The 13,221-nt window shown below is 48.0% G+C and overlaps 1 protein-coding gene across 2 annotated transcripts in view; it reads left to right on the plus strand.

Moving 5' to 3' along the window:
• The window catches only part of LOC139250561 (DNA-directed RNA polymerases I, II, and III subunit RPABC4), a 58,089-nt gene that overhangs the window by 13,728 nt on the left and 31,140 nt on the right, over positions 1 to 13,221 (plus strand). For both annotated transcript variants that reach the window (XM_070873035.1, XM_070872987.1), the window contains one exon: positions 575 to 658. In XM_070873035.1, the coding sequence (XP_070729136.1) occupies positions 580 to 658 (79 nt within the window). In that variant the 5' untranslated portion in view covers positions 575 to 579. The remainder of the gene's footprint in view (positions 1 to 574; positions 659 to 13,221) is intronic.

Consider the following 13,221-nt stretch of genomic DNA (forward strand, 5'->3'; position numbering starts at 1 on the left):
TGCTTGAGAGAAGGTCAGTCTGTGACCTGTCCTTTATTCCTTAGCACTCAAAGTGATGAAGGTGGGTGGAGCTTCCCCTTTTGTACCTGAAGGCCCAGGTTAGGAGTGTCTCCCACCTAGTGGTCATTGTTCTCACGGTGTACAACTTAGGTCAGATTATACATGGGTTACAATGCTGGTTGAATACATGACATATGAACCATATGTTTGCTTTTTAAATAAGTTCACTTGTGTCTTGGATATCTGCTGATCTCTGTAGCTGTCAATTACTAGCTAAAATAGCAGCTGTATTATCAAAGTTTTCTAGTAGATAATAATACATTTAAACTTGTGGTATGTCACTGTGATGGAAAATAAAATTGGATGTTAAGTTTACCATTCATAATTTGTGTTTTTGTATTTAATAGGTTAGCTGACAATCTTCAGATCTGACATGTTTACAGCTGGCTAATACTTTAGCAAATAATAGGCAATGCCTGGATATTTAGAAAACCCGAGGAGAAACTCACTTAAACTAACTTAGCAAAAACTTCAGTGCACTGTGATTATTTGCATTTGTTTGGTTGTCTTTCAGTTTAAATGAAACATTGGATGGAAATGGATATCCAGAAAGACTTGCAGCCTCCAAAACAACAACCCATGGTCTATATTTGTGGAGGTAATAATTACAACAACCAGATCACAATTGATGTATTTAATTTTGAATAACAGAAATATTTTGTTACTTCTTGGAACTTTAGTCAATTTTATGGTCAGCTGAAGCTGGTGTTTAAAAAAAAAAATGTATTCATGGGATGTGGGCGTTGCTGGCAAGGCCTGCATTTCTTGCCCATCCCTAATGCCCTTGAGAAGCGTTCTTGAATACAACTGAGTGGCTTGCTTGGCCATTTCAGAGGGCAGTTAAGAGTCAACCATGTTGCTGTGGGTCTGGAGTCACATATAGGCCAGTCCAGGTAATGATGTCAGGAGTTCCTTCCCGACTGGACATTAGTGAAACAGATGGATTTTTACGACAATCCGGTAGCTTCCTAGTCACCATTATGGATACTAGCCTTTTATTCCAGATTTATTTAGTTAATTGAATTTTTAAATTCTCTAGCTGACGTGGTGGGATTTGAACTCATGTCTCTGAATTATTAGTCCACAGCCCCTAGATTACTCATCATCATCATCATCATAATCATAGACAGTCCCTAGGAATCGAGGAAGACTTGCTTCCACTCTTAACATGAGTTCTTAGGTGGCTGTACAGTCCAATACGAGGACCACAGTCTCTGTCACGGGTGGGACAGATAGTCGTTGAGGGAAAGGTGGGTGGGACAGGTTTGCCGCACGCTCTTTCTGCTGCCTGCGCTTGATTTCTGCATGCTCTCGGCGATGAGTCTCGAGGTGTTCAGCGCCCTCCCGGATGCACTTCCTCCACTTAGGGCGGTCTTTGGCCAGGGACTCCCAGGTGTCAATGGGGATGTTGCACTCTATCAGGGAGGCTTTGAGGGTGTCCTTGTAACGTTTCCACTGCCCCCCTTAGGCTCGTTTGCCGTGAAGGAGTTCCGAGTAGAGCACTTGCTTTGGGAGTCTCGTATCTGGCATGTGAACTGTGTGGCTGATCAAGTGTGGTCAGTGCTTCAATGCTGGGGACGTTGGCCTGGTCGAGGACGCTAACTTTGGTGCGTCTGTCCTCCCAGGGGATTTGTAGGATCTTGAGGAGACATCATTTCTCCAGCGACTTGAGGTGTTTACTGTACATGGTCCATGTTTCTGAGCCATACAGGAGGACGGATATTACAACAGCCCTGTAGACCACGAGCTTGGTGGCAGTTTTGAGGGCCTGGTCTTCAAACACCCTTTTCCTCAGGCGGCCGAAGGCTGCACTGGCACACTGGAGGCGGTATTGAATCTTGTCGTCAATGCTTGGTCTTGTTGATAGGAGGCTCCCGAGATATGGGAAGTGGTCCATGTTGTCCAGGGCCGCACCGTGGATCTTGATGACTGAGGGGGGGGCGGTGTTGTGCGGTGAGGACAGGCTGGTGGAGGACCTTTGTCTTGCTGATGTTTAGCGTAAGGTCCATGCTTTCGTACGTCTTAGTGAATACGTCGACTATGTCCTGGAGTTCAGCCTCTGTATGTGCGCAGACGCAGGCGTCTTCCGCGTATTGTAGCTCGATGACAGAAGTTGGGGTGGTCTTGGACCTGGCCTGGAGATGGCGAAGCTTGAACAGGTTCCCACTGGTTCTGTAGTTTAGTTCCACTCCAGCGAGGAGGAGCATGGCAGCGAGGAAGATTGAGAAGAGGGTTGGGGCGATGACGCAGCCCTGCTTGACCTCGGTCCGGACGAGGATTGGGTCTGTGATGGATCCATCGGTAAGGATCACGGCCTGCATGTCGTCGTGGAGCAGGTGGATGATGTTGACGAACTTTTGGGGGCATCCGAAACGGAGGAGGACGCTCCATGGACCCTCGCGGTTGACAGTGTCAAAGGCCGTTGTAAGGTCAAAGAAGGCCATGCATAAGGGCTGGCGCTGTTCCCTGTATTTTTCCTGCAGTTTCGCGCTGCAATAATCATGTCCGTTGTGCCCCGTAGGGGACGAAATCGCACTGCGACTCCGGAAGGAGCTCCTCGACCACAGGAAGAAGACGGTTGAGGAGGACTCTAGCGACGACTTTCCCAGTGGCTGATAGCAGGGAGATTTCTCTGTAGTTGCCGCAGTCGGACTTGTCCCCTTTTTTAAAGATGGGTTACTAGTCCAGTAACATAACCACTATGCTACCGTCCCCCTTTTGTTTACTTTATTCATCATGCGAGCTCTTTCAAAATCTGGTTTAAGGTCAAAGCGAAGACTCGCCATGTATATCATATGAAATGCTCCAGCTTGAAAACAATGTCTGTTTGATGAATGGAGGTCTCTTCCAATAATTAATCCCTAGTCCTGACTCCGCTCTTTTTTTTCTTTCATATATTATCAGATTACAAAAGCAAGTCCTGGCATTTATCCAAGATATACAAGTTGCTTTTGATTCCAAGTAATTAGCGCAGCAATGGGCACACTGCAGAAAATGCTGATGTGTGACTCAGTCTTTGTTCTATAGTATATATGGAAACTTGAGGTCATCTAAAATTCAGCTGCCCGTGTCCTAACTCGCACCAACTCCTGATCACCCATGCCCCCCCCCGCCCCCCCCCCCCCCCCCCCCCCCCCCGTGTCATTGACCTACATTGGCTCCCGGTTAAGCAAAGCCTCGATTTCAAAATTCTCATCTTTGTTTACAAATCCCTCCATGGCCTCCCCCATCCCTATTCTGTAATATTCAGCCTCACAACCCCCTGAGATGTCTGCGCTCCTCTAATTCTGCCCTTTGAGCATCCCTGATTATAACTGCTCAACCATCGGTGGCCGTGCCTTCAGCTGCTTGGGCCCTAAGCTCTGGAACTCCCTCCCTAAACCTCTCCGCCTCTCTACCTCTCTTTCCTCCTTTAAGATGCTCCTTACAACCTACCTCTTTAACCAAGCTTTTGGTCATCTGTCATAATTTCTTATGTGGCTCGGGTCAGATTTATCTGTTTTGTCTTAAAACACTGCTGTGCAGCGCTTTGAGACGTTTGATATATTAAAGGCGCTAAATAAATAAAAGTTGTTGTTATTCAGCACCATTGTTGAGGTTCATCTCAAGGATACATCTCATCGCCAGGCATGTAAAGTTCTGACAATAAAAACTAGCAGATTGTTTTATTTGGGTCAATGGTTGTTCCAGTTGTAAGTTTGCATTGTTGCCCTCTAGGTTTCCCCTCAGCGAACACAGCTGACTTCTTTGAATCTACCATGTTAAAATAAATATAAAGAGAGCACTACTCTGGAGTGGCAGGACACAGGCTTGCACCTCTAAATTGCCAGTCTTACCTAACAACTGTAGACAGATACTGAGCAAAGAATGTTGTTTCACTTTTGGAAGGGGAGTATGGGGAAAGAGAAGGCGAGCTGTTGTCAGGTTGGTCTGATGCACCTTTTAGTGACTGGCTTAAGAACAGCATAAACAGTAACTAAGGAACAGATTGTTATCATTGTGCCTGCTGTAAAGCTAGGAACAGGAAACCGCAAGGTACAACCCTCGCCAAAGTTTGCACAATTCATGGATGGATATTTCATTTTATCATGGTGGTTCCCGACATTAACATTGGGTGGAGAATAAAAAGCCTGTTTCCTTCAGTTTCTGTGGAATACCCTGCAGTATAAATTGATGTTTCATTTACTTTATAGCATTGTTGCTGAAGCCAGCCCTGATTTTAGTGGCAGAGCTGTAAAGGAATTGCGGTGGTACTGCTGCAGTTGGAAGTACTGGAACTTGCCTAAATAAGCCAGTATAGCTATTTCCTGTTTGCTGGCCTGCACAGACCTTCCTCATCCATCGGGGAAGGTCTGGTGGTAGGAACTGTGGAATGTTTCCAAAGTTGTGGAATCCACCCTGCAATACTAAGCACTCAGTGCCTAGGTTATTAAGAACTATTTCTAGAACATAGAACTTTTTCAGCATACCATTATGCTGACACACTAAATACCTGTTTTCCAAACATTTGATTTTATGACATTATCAGGAAAAACGATGTCCTATATTGGAAATAGTTAGAAGAATTTGTTAGATTTTGTAGAATTTATTTTGGTGATTCTTCAGAGGAAATGTAATGAAATCTGAGCCTTCGATTCCAGCCAGAACACCCAGAATATATCCAGTATGGAAATCTGAAGCTAGTTATACTGCAAATTGTAATGTATGCACCTGTGAGTATGCTCACAGGTTTGTTGAGCTATTGACGCAGCTCCTGTTTGTGAGCTTGGGGGGCGTCAGGACCGCCGTCCAGGAGCTGCCTGTCTTTTACAAGGAACTCACCAGGGTCTGGAACAAAGTCTCCACCAAGCGCAGCTCTCCACCGGCTGGAGTGGCGGCTGTCCTGCAGGAGCCGCTGCTCGGGAATCCGTACCTCCACGACCAAGGTTTTAGGTAGCAGTCGGACGAGAGGGCTGTGGCTGGTGAGGTGACCAGGGTCAGGGACCTGCTCGATGGCGGAGGAGCGGGCTGGATGGCGCCAGACTCGCTGGCGCGGCGCCTAAATTCGGCCGACGTCCGCCGCGCGGCCGATGCCATCGAGTCGCTAAAAACAGCACTGGGCCCTGACTCCATCAGGTGCGTCGAGGAGGCTCAAGCACGTGGGGAGATCCCGTCCGAACTGACCCCCGTCCGGACAGAATTCCTCATCGGCGCCAAACCCCGGAACCTCCCTCGGGAGCCGGCGCCTCACAACTTGAGTCGCCTCGAGGAAATTCCCTCCGTGCCTTTCAGTTCCGCGCGGAGGGGTTTCCTGTACGGGCTGCTCCTGCACACTCTCAACCTTGCCATCCTCATCTGCCGTCCGGATACGCCATGGCGTACCATCTTGCCGTCCGGAGGAGGCGGGGGTCCCCGATGGAGGGCACTCTATGCGGGAGTCCTCCCACTATTCATCGGGGACTTGGCCTGGAGGGTGGTGCACGGAGCAGTCCCGTGCAATAAATTTTTAAGTCGGTTCATGGGCTCCCAGGCCGCCTGCAATTTCTGCGGTCTGGAAGAGTCCGTGTTCCATGTTTTTATGGAGTGTGCAAAGTTGCAGCCCCTTTTCCAATATTTAAAGGGGCTGCTCCTGAAATTCTGGTTGCACTTCAGTCCCACACTCCTGATCTTTGGGCACCCTGTGCGGAGGGGAGCGGGTAGGTCCGAGGGCCTCCTCGTAGGACTGCTCCTGGGCACGGCCAAGGGTGCCATCAGCCGGTCCAGGCAGCGGGCGGTCGAGGGGGTCGTTCAGCCTGACTGCCTGCCTCTCTTCCGCGCCTACATCCGGGCCAGGGTGTCCTTGGAGATGGAGCACGAGGTGTCCACCGGTACGCTCGCGGCCTTCCGCGAGAGGTGGGCGCCGGAGGGACTGGAGTGCATCATCACCCCCGGCAACCAAATTTTAATTTGATTTTATGTTTTAAAGTTTAATTTGTTTTAATTGCCAGTGTTTTTAGTGTCCCCCTCCCCTTTTATAGGGGGCACTTGGAAAAAAAAATTTGATTTTAGTGCCCCCCAAAAAAACAAAAAAAAAAGGAAAAAAGAGGGCAGTTACAAGTGTCTGGAGTCGGGGGGCACTCGATTTAACTGTTTTTGTTCTCCAATCAAAAGAGTTGTTGAGCTATTGATTTTGGAGTGACTTAGCCAGTCATGTGATGTTCACAAGACTCAATAAAACCCCAGCCAGTTGGGTTCGGGGGATCCACGATGAGGCAGGTGGTTGTGAGCCTGTTGGATGAACTGGTAATGTGTAGTGTGATTGTTAAACCTTTTGCTGATAAACCAACTAGTTCTTAATAGCAATGTGTTGCTATGAATTATTAAACAAAGAACCCATGAAGCAAATACATTACACAGATAAATGTGTTTCCCTTAGTGAAACTTGCATCCTGGATGTGATATGCAAGAAAAAAATGTTATTGATCCTATCACTGTAATAAATCAAAGCTGTATGTAATGACAGTGTTTCATTAGTTCAGATGCTTGTGGCTGCACTTTTATCAATTTTAACAGACATTTTTGTACAGTATGTTGATGTAGATGCTGCACATGATGACAGAGGCTCGGCGCCGGCCAGTGCGGCAAGCTCCTGCTTGCGAGTGGCCATGCTCCTGCTGCCAGTATCTGCTCATTCAGTGAGCAGATCGTGAATGACCGTGGTGGGTCGGACTCCAGTTCCCCGTGGGCCATGCTCGCAGGTTTCTGCGGAATGGAAACTACACTGAGCGTGTGGGTGCCTGAGCCCCGGTCCACATGGTGAGCATCCAGCCAGGCCCAGAGTCGCAATGCGAAGAGCATTCGTAATAAGGTGGATGAATTAACTGCGCAGATAGCTGTTAATGGATACGATGGAATTGGGATTACAAAGACATGGCTGCAAGCTAACCAAGGCTGGGAACTCAACATCCGGGGGTATTCAATATTCAGGAAGTACAGATAGAAAGGAAAAGGAGGTGGTGTAGCGTTACTGGTTAAAGAGGAGATTAACGCAATAGAAAGGAAGGACATTAGCATGGATGATGTGGAATCTATATGGGTAGAGCTGCGAAACACTAAAGGGCAGAAAACATTAGTGGGAGTTGTGTACAGACCACCAAACAGTAGTGGGGAGGTTGGGGATGGCATCAAACAGGAAATTAGGGCGCGTGAAATAAGGGTACAGCAGTTATTACGGGTGACTTTAATCTGCATATTGATTGGGCTAACCAAACTGGTAACAATACTATGGAGGAGGATTTCCTGGAGTGAAAAAGGGATGGTTTTCTAGACCAATATGTCGAGAAATCAACTAGAGGGCTGGCCATCCTAGACTGCGTGATGTGTAATGAGAAAGGACTAATTAGCAATCCTGTTGTGCGAGACCCCTTGGGGAAGAGTAACCATAATATGGTAGAATTCTTCATTAAGATGGAGAGTGACACAGTTAATTCAGAGACTAGGGTCCTGAACTTAAAGAAAGGAAACTTCGATGGTATGAGATGTGAATTGGCTAGGATAGACTGGAGAATGATACTTAAAGGGTTGACGGTGGATAGGCAATGGCAGACATTTAAATATCACATGGATGAACTACAACAATTGTACATCCCTGTGTGGCGTAATAAAAAAGGGAAGGTGGCTCAACCGTGGCTAACAAGGGAAATTAGGAAAAGTGTTAAGTCCAAGGAAGAGGCATATAAATTGGCAGAAAAAGCAGCAAACCCGAGGACTGGGAGAAATTTAGAATTCAGCAGAGGAGGACTAAGGGTTTAATTAGAAGAGGGGAAATAGAGTATGAGAGGAAGCTTGCAGGGAACATTAAAAACTGACTGCAAAAGCTTCTATAGATATGTGAAGAGAAAAAGATTAGTGAAGACTGATGTAGGTCCCTTGCAGTCAGAATCAGGGGAATTCATAATGGGGAACAAGGAAATGGCAGACCAACTGAATAAATACTTTGGTTCTGCCTTCACTAAGGAAGACACGAATAACCTCCCGAAAGTACTAGGGGACCGAGGGTCCAGCGAGAAGGGGGAACTGAGGGAAATCCTTATTAGTCAGGAAATGGTGTTAGGGAAATTGAAGGGACTGAAGGCCGATAAATCCCCAGGGCCTGTTAGTCTGCATCCCAGAGTACTTAAGGAAGTGGCCCTAGAAATAGTGGATGCATTGGTAGTCATTTTCCAACATTTAATAGACTTGGGTTCAGTTCCTATGGATTGGAGGGTAGCTAATGTAACCCCACTTTTTAAAAAAGGAGGGAGAGCGAAAACACGGAATTATAGACCGGTTAGCCTGACATCGGTAGTAGGGAAAATGTTGGAATCAATTATTAAAAATGTAATAGCAGCGCATTTGAAAACCAGTGACAGGATCGGTCCAAGTCAGCATGGATTTATGAAAGGGAAATCATGCTTGAAAAATCTTTGTGAGTTTTTTGAGGATGTAACTAGTATTTGGACATGGTGTATTTGGACTTTCAAAAGGCTTTTGACAAGGTCTCACACAAGAGATTAGTGTGCAAAATTAAGGCACATGGTATTGGGGCTAATGTATTGACGTGGATAGAGAACTGGTTGGCAGACAGGAAGCAAAGAGTGGGAATAAACGGGTCCATTTCAGAATGGCATGCAGTGACTAGTGGGGTGCTGCAGGGTTCAGTGCTGGGACCCCAGCTATTTACAATATGCATTAATGATTTAGACGAAGGAATTGAATGTAATATCTCCAAGTTTGTAGATGACACTAAGCTGGGTGGCAGTGTGAGTTGCGAGGAGGATGCTAGGAGGCTGCAGGAGGACTTGGACAGGTTAGGTAAATGGGCAAATGCATGGCAGATGCAGTATAATGTGGATAAGTGTGAGGTTATCCACTTTGGTTGCGAAAACAGGAAGGCAGATTATTATCTGAATGGTGACAGATTAGTAAAAGGGGAGGTGCAACGAGACCTGGGTGTCATGGTACATCAGTCATTGAAGGTGTCATGTCTCTTACATTATTATATATAACTGTATCCCAACATGCTATACATGACTGTAAAAAGATATGACCTGTAACCACCAGCATACCTTACCACCAGGGGTGCACTTGCAAAAGACAGATATATAAGGACAGGTCTCAGGCAAGTGCAGCATTCCAGAGCTGTGAAATAAAGGTGCAGGTCCAGAGTGACCTTGACTTCACTACATGTCTCGTGTGAATCTGTACTGAGGGGACAGGACTTTACAGTGGTGACGAGTTACGGGATTACAGAATCTACAGAATGGCGAACAATGGATCAGATGAAAAGTACAATGCGGGAGACAATTGGGAGGACTTTATAGAAAGGCTCCAGCAAAGCTTTGTAACCAAAGACTTGTTAGGCGATGATAAGGCAGACAAGAGAAGAGCCCATCTCTTGACTAGCTATGGCTCGAAAACATACACTTTAATGAAGGACCTGTTGGCACCCGAGAAACCAGCAAGCAAGTCGTTTGAAGAATTGAGCACAGTGGTAAGAGACCAGCTGAAGCCAGCGAGCAGCCTACACATGGCCAGACACAGGTTCTACAACTACAGACGCTGTATGGGGCAGAGCATACCTGACTTCGTGGCGGAACTTCGGTGGTTGGCTAGTTTATGTGAGTTCTCCGATGAACTGAGGAGAGAAATGCTGAGAGACTTTTTCATTGAAGGAATAGGCCACGCAGGCATATTCCGAAAGCTCATAGAGAACAAGAACCTGACCTTAGAGGCAGCAGCACTGGTTGCACAGACATTCTTGGTAGGGGAAGAAGAAACGAGGTTGATTTACAATGCGAGCAATCAACTACAAACTGAGAGAAGCTCAAGAGAGATCAGCCAGATGCAGCTCATTCTTTGGGAACACTTTGAACAATGGAACAGGTCTGTGCTGGAGGTGTGGGGGTGGGCACTCGTCAAGGGGATGTCGATTTCAGCAGGCTGTTTGCAGAAATTGTGAATATACAGGGCATTTAGCCCGCATGTGCAAAAAAACGGCAGCTCGGCTGGTATACGAATCGGATGGGCCGGAAAACGGACCAGAAGATGGTGGGGACAGTACCCGGGACACCGATGTACAGCGGGTCAACACGATCAATGACCGCTGCTCCTATAACAGGAAGCCTCCTATAATGATGAGGGTCCTACTCAACGGGATATCTGTCAACATGGAGCTGGATACGGGAGCAAGTCAATCTCTCATGGGTGCTCAACAATTTGAACAACTGTGGCCGCATAAAAGAGACAGACCAAAACTCACAAGGGTCGACACCAAACTAAGGACCTATACCAAAGAAATCATACCAGTCCTCGGCAGCGCCATGCTCTCTGTCACACACAAAGGGACAGTGAACCGACTTCCCCTGTGGATTGTCCCCGGAGACCCCCCCAGCACTGCTGGGGAGAAGCTGGCTGGCAAAATCTAAACTGGAAATGGGATGATGTCCATGCCATGTCATTAGAGGAACGGACCTCCTGCTCAACAGTTATAAAGCGATTTGAACATCTCTTTCAGCCAGGTGTGGGCACTTTCAAAGGGGCCAAAGTCAAAATCTACATCACACAGGATGCTAGACTGGTCCATCACAAGGCCAGAGCTGTACCCTATGTGATGAGGGAAAAGATTGAACACGAACTAGACAGGCTTCTGCAGGAAGGCATTATATCACCTGTGGAATTTAGCGACTGGGCAAGTCCCATCATCCCAGTCATGAAGCCTGATGGATCCGTACGAATCTGTGGGGACTACAAATCTACCATAAACAGAGTCTCCCTACAGGACCAGTACCCGCTGCCCAGAGCGGAGGACTTATTTGCCACATTGGCTGGAGGTAAACTTTTCTCAAAATTAGACCTCACATCTGCGTATATGACGCAAGAATTGACCGAGACCAAGCTACTCACTACCATCAACACACATCGAGGCCTTTTCATGTACAATCGATGGCCATTCGGCATCAGGTCGGCAGCTGCCATATTCCAGCGCAACATGGAGAGTCTGCTCAAGTCCATCCCGGGGACGGTTGTATTTCAAGATGACATGCTTGTCACGGGCAGGGACACCGACTCCCATCTCCGTAATTTGGAGGAAGTACTAAAGCGGTTGGATCGGGTAGGCCTACGAGTCAAGAAATCCAAGTGCCTGTTTCTCGCACCCGAGGTTGAATTTTTGGGCAGAAGGATTGCCGCTGATGGAATCCGCCCAACAGAGTCCAAAACAGAAGCAATTCGCCTGGCACCCAGGCCCCGGAATGTCTCAGAACTGCGCGCCTTTCTCGGGCTACTCAATTACTTTGGGAACTTTATGCAGAACTTAAGCACACTGCTGGAGCCTCTCCACGTGCTACTCAGGAAGGGGTGCGATTGGTTTTGGGGGGCGCCCAGGAACGCGCCTTTAATAAGGCACGCAACCTTCTGTGTTCCAGCAGTGTTTTGATTTTCTTTGACACAGGTAAAAAGCTAGTTCTCACATGCGATGCATCAGCGTAAGGGGTCGGGTGCGTTTTGCAACATGTCAATAGTGCGGGCAAATTACAACCGATAGCTTATGCCTCCAGGTCACTTTCGCGGGCGGAGCGCGGGTATGGAATGGTAGAGAAGGAGGCGCTCGCGTGCATGTACGGTGTCAAAAAGATGCACCAATACCTTTTTGGGGCCAAGTTCGCGTTATAAACCGACCACAAGCCCCTCACGTTCCTCCTATCCGAGAGCAAGGCAATAAACGCCAACGCCTCGGCGCGAATTCAATGGTGTGCACTCATGCTGGCGTCCTACGTCTATACCATAAGGCACAGACCAGGCACAGACAACTGTGCCGACGCGCTCAGCAGGCTACCCCTGGCGACCACAGAAGGGTCTGACGAACAGGACTGTGAGATAGTCATGGCAATCAATGCCTTTGAGTCCACAGGTTCGCCCATGACGGCTCGCCAAATCAGAGCCTGGACGGCCAGCGACCCCACGTTATCCTTAGTAAAAAGATGTGTCCTAGGGCAGAGGTTCGCGATGCCTGCCCCGAGGAATTAAAACCTTTTCACAGGCGCATGCATGAGCTATCACTACAAGCAGACTGCCTGATGTGGGGCAGCCGAGTAGTCATGCCTCTGTGAGGCAGAGAGGAATTTGTCCGGGAGCTCCACCGCGAGCACCAAGGGATCGTTCTCATGAAGGCCATAGCCAGATCCCACATCTGGTGCCCTGGTATTGACACGGACTTGGAGCTCTGCATCCGAAGGTGCACTATTTGTGCCCAACTCAGCAATGCCCCCAGGGAGGCTCCACTGAGCCCTGGCCTACCAAACCGTGGTCGCGGGTGCACGTAGACCATGCGGGCCCATTCATGGGCAAAATGTTCCTCGTAGTTGTAGATGCATTTTCAAAGTGGATCGAATGCACCATTTTAAACTCGAGCACAACCTCCACCACTGTGGAGAGCCTCGCAATCATGTTTGCAACGCACGGAATCCCGGCCATATTGATCAGTGACAATGGTCCGTGCTTCACCAGCGCAGAATTCTAAGACTTTATAATTGACCATGGCATAAATCACGTCAAGACGACACCGTTCAAGCCGGCCTCCAACGGCCAGGCAGAGAGAGCAGTGCAAATCATTAAACAAGGCATGCTTAAAATCCAAGCAGGGTCGCCTGGCGCGACTGCTGCTGGCATACAGATCTCGTCCGCACTCATTGACTGGGATGCCCCCGCGCAACTGTTGGTGAAAAGGACTTTAAAAACAAGGCTCTCATTAATCCTCCCAGACATGCACGAAATCGTTGAGGCAAAGCGCCGTAAGCTGACTGAGCACCATGACAGAAATTCAAGGGGGAGATGGAATGAGATAGGGGACAAAGTGTTTGTACTAAACTATAGCAGGGGTCCCAAATGGCTTGCAGGGACAGTAACGGGCAAGGAAGGAAATAAGCTACTGGTAGTACAAATGGACAATGGCAAAACCTGCCGGAGGCATGTAGACCAAGTCAAAAGCAGATTTACCAACAACACTGCGGAACCAGAGGCAGCCTACAATGTGGAACTCGCACCATACTTGGTAGACAGACAGAGGGAACAACCTGAGGAAAGGGCAATCCCAACAGACAGCCCGGGCGAGTCAACAACAATCACACCAATCGAAACAGACAGCCCAGGCGAGATACCAGCAAC

This window comes from Pristiophorus japonicus, chromosome 1, assembly GCF_044704955.1.
Source record: "Pristiophorus japonicus isolate sPriJap1 chromosome 1, sPriJap1.hap1, whole genome shotgun sequence".
Classification (NCBI taxonomy): domain Eukaryota; kingdom Metazoa; phylum Chordata; class Chondrichthyes; family Pristiophoridae; genus Pristiophorus; species Pristiophorus japonicus.